The sequence below is a fragment of the Prinia subflava genome, chromosome 17, assembly GCF_021018805.1.
Source record: "Prinia subflava isolate CZ2003 ecotype Zambia chromosome 17, Cam_Psub_1.2, whole genome shotgun sequence".
Lineage (NCBI taxonomy): Eukaryota > Metazoa > Chordata > Aves > Passeriformes > Cisticolidae > Prinia > Prinia subflava.
Window position 1 is genome coordinate 14162243 of NC_086263.1, and position 16690 is coordinate 14178932.

Here is a 16690-nt window from a genome sequence, read left to right on the forward strand (position 1 = left end):
GCTAAACTACTGGTTAAAGGCCGTGTCCATCACTGTCAAGAGAGGGGCCCGCCCCCGCGGTGGTCCCGGCCCACGCCCCGCCCTCCCTTTGATGGACAGCGGGGACACCGAGAATGCCATTCCCCATTGGGTAAAGGCCGAAACTATCTGTAATATTATTGAGCAAAGCGAACGTCAATCATCCTCGCCCTCTCCGCCCCGAGGGCAAGGTCCCGACGCTGATTGGCTGACACGGATTTCTCGCGCTCTGATTGGTAGTTGACCTCCCCACCCACTCCACGCCCATTGGCGGCGGAGCCTGTCACGTGTCGTCCTTAGCAACGCACCCGGGCTTCCTTAGCGACGGGCGGCGAGGCGCGGGTGGGAACCGGAACCGGGAACCGGGAACCGGGAACCGGGAACCGGGAACAGGGAAGCGACCCGGACCGCAGGGGACCTGCGGGTGAGAGGCCTGATGGGCCGGGATCTGCGCCTCGGTGGGTGCTGGGAGCGGGAGGCGGCGGCCCCTTCCCACCCACCGGGCAGGGGTGGTTGTAACCGGCATTGACCGAAGAGACGCTGGACAAGTGCGCACCCCTGGGAGTGTTCAAGGCCAGGGTGGACAGGGCTTGGAGCAACCTGGGGTAGTGGAAGGTGTCCCTGCCATGACAGGGATGGCACTGGGTGGTCTTTAAGGTCCCCTCTAACTCAAACCATTCTGTGAACGTACAAGAAAGAGAGAGAGGAAGGTCAAGGATGGATAAATCCAGAGCCTGCTGCTCCTCGGTCTGTACTGCACACAGCCACAGAGAGGTTTGGTTTGTTAATGGAATGCCATAATGAGAACAGAACTCTCTAAACTCTGACGTTTATCATTGCTGTCCTATGCAAAAATAAATCAGAACTTGCTCAGTAATTATAAACATCTTACACAAGCAAAAGGCTGAGGATTCAAGTCCTTCAGCGATTCATTAACTCTGCACAGTTCGAAAAAGACAAATAGTCTCATTGCCTCCAGGGCAACATTAGGGATATTTAAATTTCCGTGAAAAATTTCTTCACTGAAAGGGTTGTCAAGCATTGGAGCAGGCTGACCCAGGTTGGATGGGGCTTGGAGCAACCTGGGATAGTGGAAAGTGTCCCTGCCCATGGCAGAGAGTGGAATGAGATGATCTTTAAGATTCCTTCCAAACCAAACCATTCCAGGATTCTGGGATTCTACGCCTGCTGGAAAGAGTAGCCAGGCAGTGGTTTAATTTATTTTTCTTTTCTGTCCTTTAAGGCTGATTCTGTCTCACAATGAGTCAGTTTTTCAGTAATGTTGAGCCAACCATTATTGATGATGAAATGGTTCAGAAAGCCATTGAAGAGAAGTGTCCAGAGGACCTTGGAGATCTTGCCAGACGGGAAAATATTAACTTGAAGGTTGTGACAGAGCTACAACTTAGTTTTAAAAGTAAGTATCAGAATATATACATTTGCTAGAAGGTAATATAATAAGTGGGTAACTGGCAATTAAGCAATCATTATTAGCTTGAATTTATTATGTGAAAATTAACATCTGGGCTTGGACTTTTGCTCATACCTCTACAAAGGAGCTGGGTGCTTTTGCTGATGCGTAACTTCAAAACTGCTTCACTCCTCACTCTTATTGTCACTGCTGTTCTCATTTAACATTTATATTGTGGTGACACCTACAGGCCACAGGCCTGTTGGGTCCCTCGGTCCGTGGCCAAATCCAACCCTGGGCAGGCCCTGCCCTGGCTGGTGGTGGTGTGAGAGCTGTTTGGGAGATTGTGGTGATTACAGTCCACCCTGGTGGCATTCTCTGGTCATCCAGAGCATCACCATGGCTTGTCTCTTACTGACAAACCTGTTGTAAACTTGCACTCAAAAAAATGAAAAGGAGGAACATTTGGCTCAATATTTGAGTATTTGGGGGAGGGGGGTAATTTCACAGGCAAAATGTACTGTTGATTATTCTTTGTGTGCCCCAGTAAAATAATGTGTGTATGAGTTGATTTTCTTAGAAAAGACTCCCTTGACCTGATCCTGCATAGATTTGTTTGCAAATACAAAATCCAGAACTGTGTGAATATTTTGTGCATGCAATTCCTTGGTTTATAGTGCCCTCACTAAATAAGGATAGCAGGACAGGATGAAATCTTCTGGGAAGCAATTGCAGGGGAAAGAGAAATGGGAGTGAGAATGTTCTGTATTTCCTGTCACCTTGGTCCTGATACTTTGCTGTGGTGACTAACAGCCTGCCCTTGTGATTCTGTTTTTGGAGGAAACTAAATGCAGGGATATTGATTAGTTCTAAACTGCAGCCTTCACAGAAAGAGAAGACTCCAACTTCCTCTCCTGTGATGAGAATCCTGGGAGCAGGAGAGTCATTTACAAAAGCAGGAGCTGGGCACTGCTAGACTGCAAATGCAGAGAAAAAGCAGAGTCTCATCCCAAACCTGCTGCTTGGAGCTGGGGAGGAAAATGAAGGTCAAGGCCTCCTGGCAGTGGATTCATAAAGCCACTGGAGTGCAGGGCCATCGTCAGCATCCCCTGCACGCCTCGTTGGCCTCGCTGATGAGCAGCGTGTGCTGGTGCAGGACACTGAGGTTAAGTGGGCTGTTTCACTGAAATCTCGTCCAGCCAGAGCACCTCTGAGCTCTCCAGGGCACTCATCACACGCTGAAAATCCTTTTGGAGGCAAGACTGGACGTGTTTTCCTTGTGCAAGGCAGCGTGTCTGCTAAAACCAAGCTGTCTCACATGAAAAGCAATTTTCTTTCCTTTTTTAAAATTTTTTTCCTGTGGCTTTAGGCATCCTGCAGATTGATAATCTGTGGCCATTAGAGAATCTGACTAAACTGCAGCTGGACAACAACTTCATTGAGAAGATAGAAGGTCTGAAGAGTCTGGTTCACCTTGTATGGCTCGGTGAGACACAGGCAGAGGAGGGTGGATGTCTTCACAGGGGCAAAGCAATCTGTGATAAACCAGGATGTCACCTCACTTCTCGAACACGACTGATAGGAGCTTACCCTGGGAAGGCTGTCAGCTGTCTGTGTGTCTCCTTATTTGACTGTCAAATGTCAAAATGCCTGAGTATCAGAGCTGCAAAACAATCCTTACAATGTTTAAAAACTGGGTTTAATACATCTGGTGTGGCAGGAACGGGAAGCTGAGGTTTCAAGGTTGTTTCCAGGGTTTGTATTGTGTTCAGGGGTGACTTTCAGGAATATTTATGGAAGCACCTGTGTGATTTAGAAGCCTGCATTCTGTTTTCAAAGCTGCTGCAGGCATTCCAGAGCCTACAACCCACCATCTTTACCCCTACATCCTTCAGGGCTTGGTGCCATCCTTGTCCCAAGGACTGCCCATCCTTGTAGCCTGATGTGACTGCTTGCAGCTACACAGATGCACAGCTTAGAGCATTCCCTGGAACTGCAGCTTCGTTGCTGGCTGGAATTCTAAATATATTCTCAGCATGCAGGGCTTCAGCTCGTAAGCACGTTGTGAAATGTCTGATGGGTTCTTCTGCCCAGTTGTCTGCACTGTTCTGCTCCACAGATGACTGATGCTCTTGTGAGTCACCAACTGATCTGTGTAAGCCAAGTATTTAGAAACACACTCACATATTTTGTTTGCCCAAAGGCTGCAGTGGTTCAGCTGCTGCTACACAAGTGTCTCAGCCACCCAAGAGACCTCATAAACTGTTTTTGAACTCCTGGCTTGCTCAGTACTAGTCCAAGGGCAAATCCTGCCCTTAGTCATGGTGAGTGTAGGTGTTAGGAGAGGTGTTCTGGCAGGGGAAGAGGACATTTCAATAAGTGAAGCAGCTAAAGTGAGCATTTGCATCACTCCACTGACATGGAGCTGCCATATCTTGGGCCTGAGGGAGTGACAACCACTGTGGCATTGGTGTGGCAGGACAGAGTCTGCAAGAAACAAGACAGTGTCAGATTTATCACAGAAATTCCCCTCTAAGGGCATTTCCCCAGCTCCTGTTTTGTGTTTCCCCATAAGGCAGAAGTCCCTTTCAGGCTGTGTATGTGGACTCTGCATGGACTAACTTCAGCTTTTCCTCTCATTTAAAAGTTGCACAGACAATTGCAAGGAGGAGATGGGAATAAAGGATAATTTAATGCTGAGCCTTTCCTGTGGGACATGGGCCACCCCTGAGAAAAATCTGTGCATAAACTGCTACATCCAGGACTAAAGGGGAGAATCAGGGTGTTCGCAAGAAATAATTTAATGTTTGATTTCTAAATTCTTCCCCAGACCTGTCCTTCAACAATATTGAAGTAATTGAGGGCCTGGATACTCTTGTCAAACTGCAGGACCTCAGTCTCTACAGTAACAGAATATCTAAAATCGAGCACTTGGACATGTTGCAAGAGCTGCAGATTTTCTCCATAGGGAAGAATAACCTGACCATTCTGGAAGATGTGAGTGTTCCCTGGCTTTGCAAATATTCCCTGTTGAAGGATCAGATATTCTAAAACTGGCATTTGCCATCATCTTCCTTAGGTGACAAAATTCTCCTTAGGATTTCTAAGTAGTCTGAGCTATGGTTTTGGTCCTCTGGTGTTAAGTGCAGTTAACATTTAACACTTACTGCAGCCATTTTTCTTTTATATCACTGGCTCATGGGGGCCCAGTTCTGTGACTGCTCTCAGCCACGGCAAAATTCCTGCTGGCCAGAAAAGGAATAAGTGGCTACATATGAGAAAAGGAGAGAGACCAGGATTTATTTGGGGTTCTTTTGAGGGCATCTTACCAATATAGGACCTGTGCACCCCATCTGCCTTCTCTCACCACCCATTGTCTGCATATTCCCAGAGTGAATTTAAGTATTTCCTTTCCCAAAACAATTAGAAACTCATAATTGACTGTCATGTGAATTTGGCAGCGGAGCAGAATACATATTGCAACCCAACTGTAATAAAAGCAATAAATTCCAAGGCTGTGTTTCCCCAGCACTGGGAAATACAGAGCTCTTTCCTTTTGGCACAGGTTGTCTGTCTCAGGAGGTTAAAAAACTTACGGACCCTGAACCTCAGTGGGAACCCTTTCTGCAGCACAGAGCACTACAGGCTGTTTGTTGTTGCTCATCTTCCAAGCCTGGTTTATTTGGACTTCAAGCTCGTGAGACACTCCACGGTGAGATTTCTGCATTCCCTGATTGGGAAATCAGGCAACAGCATCTTACAGAGCCTTTGCTTTGTTGGTGTGCCAGCAATATTCCAGCACTGGGGGCAGGTTCCCTGCAGAAATCAGGCTCACAGAAACACACAGTGTTTATTCTGCTTCCACATAACAGCTGTGAACCTGTAGGCCAAATTCTGTCAAATCTGACAGAGAGGCAGAGGTGTCAGAAGCATGATGTCTTCACAGATTTTGTGAAAATCAGCAGCTGTGTGTGGGAGAGGGGCCTGCTTCGTGTTGCCACAGAGAGGCTGCAGTGTGAGTGCAAGTCTTGGAGAATCTCAGAGGAAATCAGTCTTGAGACGTGGATCCAGGGGGAGGGAGCCTTGGTGGTCCTGCTGCTCACAGAGTGATTTGTTTCAGCAGCAGACTGACAATCCAGGCAAGCAGGTGCCTGAATGCACTTCCCACTTTTGATTTCTGAGAACAAGACACTTCATCCTCACCAGTAACCTGTGGAACTGCTTTATCATCCCAGGGCTCAAAGGAACAAAGACAAGATTTTTTTGTTCAGGGTTTTCTTTGTTGTTTTCTTTTTTTTTTTTTAAGTAACCAAAGAACATGATTAATTGTAAATTTGCTTGGCACAGAGCAGCAGCTGTACTTGGAATGTACATTGCTCTTACCACAGGACTGGAAGGGCTTTCCAGGTCATGGAATGCAGTCCCTGCTCATCAGGGACGTCAGAGAATTGCGTACTTAAATTTGTCAAGCTTCAGTTTCAAGCTAATGAGGTTCTTGCCCCTGATACTACCTTGCCATCCACTCCTCCAAAGAGCCTTCTCCACCCTAGGAAATGTATTAACCTCGCTGACTGATTAAAGTGGAGCTCAAATTATAGAAGTCAAAATAGAACTTCCTGCTAAAAGAGGAGAAAAAACCCCAATTCTAAAGATGAGAAAATGGAGAGAGAAAAGCTTCCTGGGACTGAATTATCTCAGATGCATTGAATGCAGAAACAGAGCAATATGCCAGCAAAAAATGGGATGAGGATTAGATTAGGAACTTCATAAGTAGTTTAATAAAAAGCCCAGGAGGAAATGGAGATGCAGATGCCACTCTGGTGCATGTTCTAGAAAGATCAGCTACTTACGCCCAGACTTTGAGCATAATTGGTGGAGCAATGTTGGATAATCTAATACAAATATTTTATTTTTATTTCTCAGAGACATGCTGCAGCTGTAAAGTATCAAGATCTTACCGAGCCATTGGAGCAAGAGGAGGCTCAGGTCCTTGCTGTGCAGGAGAGAGAAGAGGCAAAGCAGAAAGAGCTGGAGTACCACCAGGTAAGTTTTCTTTGGCTGGTTGTGTATTGTCTCAGGAGAAAGAAGCACAACACATATTGTCTTGTCTTTTCCCTGCCTGAAGATTTAATGAGAGCTTAACATTGACTCTGCTAAAACTAAGGCTTGGATTAATCTCTGAATCTTATCTTTTCGGTGGAAACAGGAACTGCTGTGGAATACACACGACATGGGGGAACATAATTCTTTGGGCTGAACAATAAAACTACAGACAGAGACCCTGCAAAGCTAAATAGTAAATCATACCCAGGCAGCTTATCAGCCTGACATGAGATTAAGGAAATTACAGGTCTGACGGAAATGTTAACATTTTCATGGTGAAGTGACTTTTTTTTTTCCTCCTTCACACTGAGTTAAGCCTTTCATTAGTTTTATGGTTAAACTCTCCAGGACTTCAGAGATCACTGTAGTCCTGTGACTGGACTAAAAGCAAGACCAGGTGGAATTGTGCTTTCAGTTATAGCCTCAGCCTGGCTCTGTATTCGAGACCTGCAGAAGATCAGAGTGGCTTAAGTTGAGTGTTTAGTACCAGGGAGGATGCCTGCAACTTTTCCCTTTGTCCCTCCCCAAAGTTCACCAACTGAAAGGCTAAATAGCTTTGCAATAAATGTTTGTATGTGATAATGTCTTATACTGGCAACTGCCCAGAGAAGCTGTGGCTGCCCCATCCCTGAAGTGTTCCAGGCAAGGTTGGATGGGGATTGGAGCAGCCTGAGAGAGTGGAAGGTGTCTCTGCCCACGGCAGGGGGTTGGAACTGGATGATCTTTAATGTCCCTTCCAACCCAAACCATTTCATGCTTCCGTGATCTGATACAAGATTAAACAGTGTTTTCTATCCTTAGGCTACAGAGTTGTAGCAGCAAAGCCCCTGGGATGGGTTTCACTCTGGTTGCAAGGGGCTCTCATGGCTTGGTTGGTGTTTCTGCTGTGTTCATGTACCTGTGTCTGCACCAATGTTCTGCTGCTGCTGAGGTGCTTATAGGAGAGACACATCCTGAGGACTGGCAGCAGGCTGGCATCTTTATTTTACTTATTTTGCTCTGTTTCTCTTCAAAGACAGCCTTTGTTGAGTACCTGAATGGATCACTCCTGTTTGACAGTCTGTATGCAGAGGACAGAGAAGCTGCCAAACTGGCTTCTGTCCCTGGAGTGGGGGACCTGCTGGAGGCATATCCTTCCTGGGTTTGGAATACCTACAGCTAAAAGGTACCTTGAGTTAAGAAGGAACTGCATCCACAGGGACTCTTCATCTGTTGCTTTTGTCCAGAGCTGAAAGCCACATTGATCTAAGATCTGAGACCGTCTGTGTTCAATTCTGGAATGGTACCAAAAATTACACTGCAAGGCCGTGAGACCACTGACAGCTTTAAGGCTTGATATCTTGTGAAATATGAGGGCTCCAAACAAATGGTTTATATTACTGGCAAGCTGGCCAGCCCAGCTTGAAACATCCCATTTATAAAACCACTCGTTTCTATCCCCAACAGGTCATGAGATCCCAGCGTTTTAAATTCTCACTGTTGTAATTACCATATTCCTTTTCTCTCCCTTGAATCAAACACGATTTCAGCAGCCTCCTTTTCTGACCCTTCAAGCATCAAGACTTTGTGCTTTCTTTAAGTCTGGAATCCACTTAAAGTTTAAAATGAGCTGGAAGATAAATCTCTGTCGGTTAGATTGTAAGAGCACAGCCACTAAAATCATGTTGAAATTGAAGTGGTAGGAGATAGGAACAGACTAATCAGAACGATACAAGTCGCATATCTCACAACCTGCCAGAACTGGCAACGTGAAGTTTCCAGGCCAGCACATTTTTCTGATCATTGCTCCTACACGGGGGAGCAGAAAGCAGAACACGTTTTTTTTTTTCTTTTTTCTTTTCTCATTCAGATTAATAGAGTATTGTCAAGGCCACTAACTTGACCTTCCTTAAAATTGCATTACACTGTTGGGGAAAAATGCATCACAGCTTAACTACAATAGACTCCAGAAACAATTCCATTGCCAAGATAATAGCAAAAGAAAAATTGACGTTATTTTTGTGATGCTACCAAGTCAGTAGTTTATTCTGTGCTCTGGCTGTGGGCTCCAGAGCTGTATTTATTAACTACACAGGCACTGTATTCACACTTGTGAAGACAGATAGGGTTGTAGGCTTCCTTCTGCTGCTGTGTTAGAAGAGCCAGACAAGTGAAATGTATTTTCTTCTCTTCCTCAAGGCCTTTTTTCCCCCCTTCAAGTTGCCACAGCTTTCTCCTAGCCTTAAGACAGCAAAATCCTGTGCATAAAACGTGAATGGGTGACCCAGTCCTGCCCCAGACAGAATATTTGGCAGCTCCCAGCAAGAACCACAGAGTTTACATAGAAGTAGCTCGTGGCTCTTGTTGCTCAGATTTGCAGAGGCAGAAGGAACATAACGTGTTGCTCCACTGAACAAGCAAAAAGCCTTGACTCTGCTGTCACATACAAGAAGGAATTTGTCTTACTTTCTGAGAACCTGTTTAACTATGGACTGGAAGAGTATGAAAAACGAGAAGCTGAAGTCTCCAAATTCTACAAAAGATTACATGAAATTCTGACAGTCAACCAGCAAGAAAGCAAGAGAATAATCTCAGACTTTGAAAGTCGGAACCAAAGGGTAATGTTTTACTTTTGTTTGTTTGATACATGATTTCTCTACAGCCTGTACCAGCTTTTAATTGTGCTGAAAATGAGAGTAACTCCATTAAATGTAGAAAAAATTGTTCTGGATTGACAATGCTGAAATGGAAATCAGTACTTGATCCCTAATGGCAGAATCAGAGTGGTTGAGAGTGGAAGGGATCTCTGAAAGTCATCTGGTTCTGGTCAAGGAGGAGCACCCACAGCCTCTCTGGAAACCTCTTCCAGTGCTCAGTCACTGATATTTCCTTGAGTGTTTCTTACAACCTAAATTCATACAAAGAAAAATAGTTTTGTTAGCTAATACAATGTCATTGACATAATGTGAAAAGTTTTTTAATACTTTGTGTAGGAAAAAAAATGGGTATGGAAATTTCTGCCCTTTGGGCAAACTGCAACCAGCTAACACAGCCTTTATCTATACTGGAAATTCAGTGTAGAAAAAAAATTAATATGTCATAATGTTATCATTTATAAATGTAAAAGTCCTTCAAGGGTTTACAGAAAAATGTGGCTGAACAGGGTAGAGTTTTTTACTTATTTTTTTCTCATCCAGAAAAGTCACCAATATTTAAGAAAATGGAAATGCTCAACCTTCCTTTTAGTATATATATTTTTATGAAGTTGATTTTTAAGATAGATAGATGCTTACTGCTACTCCCCTTCTTTTTGAAGCCTCCAACAGCTCTTCCTTCATTGACAAACCAGGAAGAAAAGGAAGGAAATTGCAGGGTATTCAGTTTATTTTCAAGTAATTTTCTGCTTCAGTTCATTTTCTCAACAACAGCTCAAAGAACTATAACCAAAAAAATTAGAGAAAGTTATTTTAATGTATTTCTGGTCCTTTAAAGCAGAAACTCTCTCTTTTCATTCTGCTCAACTACAGCCACCCATTGTGGCTGCTCAGGGCGTAGCTTCTAGCTGGATCCCTTTCTAACCATGTATAATAGATGGATCATGATTTTGTTTCCACAGGAAAAAAAAAAAGAAATAAGGGAGGGGTGAAGCCTGGTAACACTGTCAGCTGAGAGAGCAAGTCCCTGACAAGTGACACCAGCAGAGTCACGAGCTCTGGCTCCCGCTGGAAACCAGGTCACTTTTATTTCAGTGCCTGTCACAGGCTGATGGCTGCTGAGTCACTCTGCTCCCCGGCCCTTGAACCTTGCTGACTCATGCTGGGAATCTGCATCGAGCAGCTCCAGGAGCTGGCAGCACCACCAGAGTCACAGAACTGCAGAAGGGTTTGGGTTGGAAGGGAGCTTAGAGATCGTCTCGTTCCAACCAGAGGTTTGATAGGAGTATACGGTTAACCTGTGCTTGAATTCTCACTATATCTTCCATTAAAAAACCCTGAGCCAGCAAAACAAACCCTGCAAAACCTACAAAAACAAAGAAACAACAACAAAACCCAAAGAAACGCAGCTGAGGCCAGATTTTATCCCTTCACCTCTGTCTGACCTACAGGCTCAGCTATGGATTGGGCTGCAAGGAGTGACAAGGGGGAATGGCCGTAGGACAAAGGAGGAGAGGCTTGGAGGGGATATTAGGAAGAAATTAGATTAAATATTAGGAAGAAATCCTTCCTAATATTTAATCTAATATTCCCTGAGGGTGGGGAGGCCCTGGCACAGATTCCCACAGAAGCTGTGGCTGCCCCTGGATCCCTGGAAGTGTCCAGGGCCAGGTTGGATGGGGCTTGGAAAAACCATTCTGGGATTCCATGATTCTCCATAAACAGGACACAGGGGTCAGCATGCCAGTTTTCATACAAATATTAGAGGAGTTGGTATTAAATCCAAACACAGGGTTTTAATATCATTTCCCCATCATTTAAAATTGCTGGAACAGTTCAAAAGGCACAGAGGTCCCAGCAGACTGCAGTCTGTGAGCTGTTCTTAGGGCTGTTTGTCTGTCTGTAATCCTTTCACATAAACTTGGGTAACCTGTAAAATCACTGTGCTCTCTGAAGTTGGTTATGGAGGATTAAAGGCCTTGAACTTTGAAGTTATTGCTTCCAGAGGGGCAGCTTGAGTGGCTCTGGAGCCTTTTGAGCTCTTACCTTGTTTACATTAGAGAAGAAGACACCTTGCTCTCCCCTTCCCCCTTTTAACACTGCAAAGTTTGGATAATCTACCCCATTTCCATACATAAGCCTTGGCAGGGGTTTTAAACAGAATTCTTTGTTTCACCCCGTTCTATTCCCTCTCAGGAGAAGTCGATTAGACATAATAAAACATATATATTTTCCTCCTTTTTTTAACAGTTGATTGTTAACTGATTTTAAACAGACTTGAAAAGAACACATTCAGCACAAGAGGATTTTTTTTTTTTTTTTTATCCAAGGAAACATAAATCTTGCCTGATACAAAAGTGACGTCAATACATAATTCTGAAGGGCAATAAATCCTTACTGTAAGAGGAAGGCAGGCAATGATAGGTATTCCATATTCAGAATACCAAATCCTGACCCTACTGGAAGTCAGTCAAGATTCTCCTTGGCAGGAAGTGGATCAGGATTTAGGTTTGTGTTTCATTCTCTAAAGCACTTGTTATTTTCTTCTTCAGAGCCAGCAATGTCAAGAATTAAATATTGGGGTTTTTTGCTTGAAATGAAGGGGAACCAAAGTTGTAAGCATAGAAGGAGTAAAGTCTTCTGCTGAAAGGAGGATGAGGAAGAATTTTCCCAATCCCTCTGCAGCAGCAAACCTCAGCACTGTTGACTACCCACTATGTAAATCTGGAGACTTCCCTGAATCATCACATTTCATTTCAGCTAATCAGCAGCAGCAACTCTTTCTCACACATGTACCAAGTTAATTAAAGTGCGACGGAGTGCTGAACACAACCTATAAGTAATTCATGCATCTCTGTGTTTAGAGGCTGGATGAGCTTTATCAGGCTGGCAGTGGTGATATTGCTGAGTGTAAACGAGCCCAGGGCAAGGAGGACATCCAGCAGCTGTGGGATGCACTCATGACCTTGGAAGCGTTGGTGTCCAACGACCTGGAGGTGAGATCCAAGCTCACACCTGTGGGACCTCACAGCCACAGCCTTGGGGGGTCACTTCTCTGTCACTCAGCCCTGTGCAGCAGCTTACTCACACAGAGGGGGACACAGGATTTCCACTGAGGAAAATGTTTTGTTGCCATCTTACTCTTTCTCTTCTCAGAGCTGATGAGGGTGAGATCAGGCCCTGGACAGTGAGACCTTACAGCAGATTTCTGCTTCTCAGAGCAGAACACAGCATGTCCATCACATCTATCCAAGCTGGTTTCCCACCCTTTAGAGACAGGGAGGTTGTGCAATGATTTTGCAGTTCTGCACAAGTCGCTGCATAGCATGGGGTATACATTTGGGATTCTAGAGGTGTCATTCTTTGAAGCTGATCTTTGCTATAAGATTACACACATTCCTGCTCAGCTTGCTGCATTTGCTTGCATAATAGCTGCCTTTTCCTCCCCAGACTTTTCCTCAAAAACTAGGGCAGGGCTGCTGATGTGCATCTTCATCAAAGGAAAAAACCCAAAATAATCTGTTTAAAAATGAGCAGGCAGGAGCTGTGGCCTGTGTACAGCAGTTTACTTCTGTGAGCATGGATGGCAGAAAGCAGCAGCTCAAAATGGATCCTCACTGCATCAGGATTGTGCCTTTTTAGTGTTTTCTGGGTTGGCCCTCACCTATCAGCAGTCACTGATGGGATGAGCAGAAACATTTCTCCCTGTGTGCCCTGCTGGATTTGCAGGATTCAGGCACCAAGACATTTAAGTGCAACACTTCACAGATTCTCCATCATCCATTTCTGCGAGAGGGAATTGGCAGCAGCAATTTTAATTTCTGAGGACTAAACCAAAAGCTGCAGTAAAGCCCAGGCAGGGGTTGTGCTTCTGAGAAGAGGCTCTTCATAAAGACAAGGCCCAGGAAGCTGCAGCATGGCTGAGGATGGGAATACAGCCCTCTCCAGGCACTGCTTAGGTGAGGGTAACAAAGGATCCCCTGGCTTACTCCAGACACTGGGTAAAGGTAGTATTCAGTCAACTTCCCTCCAATAAGCTGATTCTGATTTTCTGTCCCTGAAGAAGAGAAGAAAATCTTGCAGCACTTTGTAAACACTTTAATGCTTGAGGCAGTTCAGTTTATTACTGTGCTAATAACAGCAGTGAGTCCAAATTACAATAAATCATAGATTCTGCCTAGACTCTCTGACTCCCTGTTATGTTTATGCAAGTTTTCATTGTGATATTTCCTCTTTTTCCCCTCTGTTAAGGAGCTGTTACAGGACTTTAAAAGAAGCATTGATGTCATAGCATCAACATTCATTGAAACCATTCAAGGAATATATCCTTTTCACAGTGTGTTAACCTAGGCCTCCCAGTCATGCACCTACACCTCACCTCTAAATGCAAAAATGAGCCACCAGTATAAAAACTTTAATTTTTTTTAATCTCAATCAACAGAAAATATCTTTTCCCAGCTTTGAGAAACGATCATTTAACGTGCCCAGCTTCTTTATGTGGAGACTCTGGAGAGCACAGAAAGATCTAAATTCTGCTGTGGTGGAAGTCTGTAGGATGTAGGCAGCTTTCACCCTGTTGGGAATCCTCCTTTCTTCTCCATCCAGAGAAGACAAAACACAGGGAAGATCTGGTTAGACTGTTTTCTAGGTACCTTGCTGCCATAGCAATCAATGAAATATCTGCAATTCTAGTTGAATATTCTTTAAATGGTGTTCCTTTTTGTATTTTTGATATGTGCTGAAAAATGTTATATGAGAATACTGAAGTGCTTCAGCATCAGGTCACATTGCTTTAAATCTAGAAATCTGATGGCCTGGTGCAAATAATTGCAATAATTCCTCTTCCAATTGTCCTGGCAATCTGAGGTCCTCTCTCAGTCCTCTCTCATATTTGGCAGTAAAGATGAGACTCAGTGTGTGGTTAGGAACTGAAAGTGTGTCTCCTGATATCCTGACACCACAGCAGCTTCTGGGAGCAGCCAGGCTCATTTCTGCAGAACCCCCTGTGCACACACTCAGACCCAGCTAGGGGAGGTTGTTTAATCTCCACAGATGAGGGGTGTGGGCAGCTTTTCCCTTAACCAGGCTCTGTACGTTCAGCCAGTGCCGGGCCCTGGAGAATGAACACCATGAGAAGCTGATGGAGATTGTCATCAGCACCATGAAGAAACTGGAGGAGGAGGAGGAGTCTGAAGAGGAGTCAGAAGATGGTTTGCCAGATGAGGTTAGAAAGGTGAGGACACCAAGACAATTCATCTCTGTGAGGGAGTAGGCAGGAAAACAAGGCCATAGCCTTTTCTCTGAAGGGACAGGATTTCCAGGAGGCTCAGTGCTGCCAGAGCCATACCTGAACCCAGCAAAAGCTCCTTCCCAGAGGGTCCAGCTGCTTGGCTGAACTGTGGTGCCTCCTGACATCTCCACTGACCAGGACAGGGCCTAACTGTAGTCAGGTTTCCCTGGGCACTGCCAGAGCTGGCAGCAGCCCAGGGGACCTGCTGAGGAAATCTCTCCTGCCTCCAGCACAACTCACTGCTCTGGCTGATTTCCAGGCACTCAGGCAGCATCTTTGCTGCACTCCCTCACAGCTGGTTTTGTTCAGACTCTCCCTGCTCCCTCAGCAGAATCCCAACACTGCTCAGAATTTCTTGCACCAGGGCTCTGTTTGCCTCAGTGATTTCAAAATCCCTTCCTGGAGCTCCCGAGCCTATGAGCTGATCTGGAGGCAGGACATGACACTTTAAATGGAGCCTCCCACCAAGCCCTCAGTCTTGCTGTGCAAGCAAAGGTCCCAGGAGCCTTTCCAAAAGCACCAGCATCGTTGCAGTGCTCCACTCAGCAGCGCTGCTGCCCTTTTTACCTCCATTATTCCTTCATTTAGTGGCTAAATTACTTGAATTTGCATTAGCTGTGGTTTTGCTCTGTCCAGATTATCCCAGCCCCCTGTCACTCCAGGTAATCAAGAGCTGACAGACACAAACCAGAGCCCCGAGCCCCCGGGGAGCTGCTGCTTTATGGCCTGTGCAGATGGTGGCGGTTCCGCACCACTGCCGCGCACCCATTTTGCTTCACTGCCATCCATTCCCGTGGAGAAGGGAATTCATTTGCCCAACAGCTGCACTTGGCTGCAGGAGAAGCCTCATTATGGGTTAGCAAAGCCATCTTCTATTTAGAGCCACGAGGGAAGTCACCGCTTCCATTAGAAGCTGGGACTCTCCAAAAATGAAGATTTACAGCCAGTGCCAGCAGTGCAGGAATCCCTTCCAAGTGTGATTTTCCATTTCCAGGCATGCTGGAGCATATACAGCCTTTCTTCAACACCAGCTGCACAAGCAGCCCTGCTTGCACTGAACTCCCCATCCCAGCATGTGGGGCCAAGGGTGCTGCCTGTTACCCCAGCTGTTAGGGATAATGCCCCACTACACCCCAGCAAGGCCAAGGGTAAATCCCTGGATTCAGCCTGATGAGGGGGGATTTCTCCCTCTGAGCACTGCCGTGCTGCTGGTTCACTGTGTGCTCACCCCCTCCTCTCATCCTGTCACGCTGCCTCCCAGCTCCTCTCGGACAAAACCACCATTGTCAACGCCGTGGACGAGTCCCACTGCACCCGCCTGCGGAGGATTGATAAGCGAGAGAGCGACATGCTCTGCAACATCTACCAGTGGCAGATCTCAGTGACACAGAAGGTAAGAGACCCTCACACTCAGGGGGATGGGGCACACACAGGTCTGGCCCAAGTGGCAGGGGCACCGTGAGGAGAGGCACTCGCAGACCTTTGCTGGAGCCCTCTGTGCTCCGGGGAGCTGGACACGCCTGCAGATTCACTTTCAATCTGCCCAGGCGTTCCAAAGCGAGAGCGATAGAAATCGCGCCTGTATCGCCAAGATCATGTGCTTCATCAACGCTCTGCAGAAGGAGCTGGATAATGCAGTGATCCAGTGATCCTGGAGCCTGCAGAACAGGGCTGGGCAGCTGCCTCAGCTGGGGCAGCCCCAGCAGGAACAGATGCCTCTCTACGCCCAAGCAGCCTGGAACATTTCAGACCAATTGCATTCTTTTTTCCATCCTACCATAAACTGCAAATAAAAACTACTTCTTGACTCTGGAAAAGCATCCAAAGCCCTGTCTCTTCCATCACATTGGCACGAAGCCCGTGCAGACAGCTCAGACCTGGTCACAAGGGGTTATGGATCCCCTTGGTGATTGAACCAAATCATATGGTGAGCTGATTGAACCAAATCATCGTAGCATATCATGCCTGAAAGCTTCAGTACCTGCGAGCTCAGCGGCAGGAACCTGTGAGCCGCTGGCACGAGGCAGCAGCTCGGGAGAGGAGCGCTCTCCATCAAACCACCCCCGAGATAACAGCAGGTTTCCAGCTCAGCAAGCACAGGGCTGGCGGGGGCTCCGTATGCCTGGGAGCCTCATCTTCTCACCCCTCCTCACAAGCGGCTTTCTGCAGCGTGAGCAGAGCAGCCCCCAGCCAGCAGGAAGGGAAATCAACGGTTCCACGGGAGCTCACGCGCCG

At 46.1% G+C, this 16690-nt stretch overlaps 1 protein-coding gene across 2 annotated transcripts; it reads left to right on the forward strand.

Moving 5' to 3' along the window:
• The first annotated feature begins 335 nt into the window (after positions 1 to 335).
• DRC3 (dynein regulatory complex subunit 3) lies at positions 336 to 16275 on the forward strand. Of its 2 annotated transcripts, none has more exons than XM_063414448.1 (13): positions 336 to 442; positions 1262 to 1435; positions 2799 to 2915; positions 4260 to 4426; positions 4995 to 5141; positions 6353 to 6472; positions 7548 to 7659; positions 8954 to 9129; positions 12030 to 12161; positions 13417 to 13487; positions 14260 to 14398; positions 15717 to 15848; positions 16003 to 16275. In XM_063414448.1, the coding sequence occupies exons 2-13, from the start codon at positions 1279 to 1281 to the stop codon at positions 16102 to 16104; spliced, it is 1572 nt and encodes a 523-aa protein (XP_063270518.1). In that variant the 5' UTR covers positions 336 to 442; positions 1262 to 1278; the 3' UTR covers positions 16105 to 16275. The 2 variants fall into 2 exon arrangements, with proteins under 2 accessions (XP_063270518.1, XP_063270519.1); XM_063414449.1 differs by having other exon boundaries at positions 363 to 476.
• Positions 16276 to 16690: the final 415 nt, after the last annotated feature.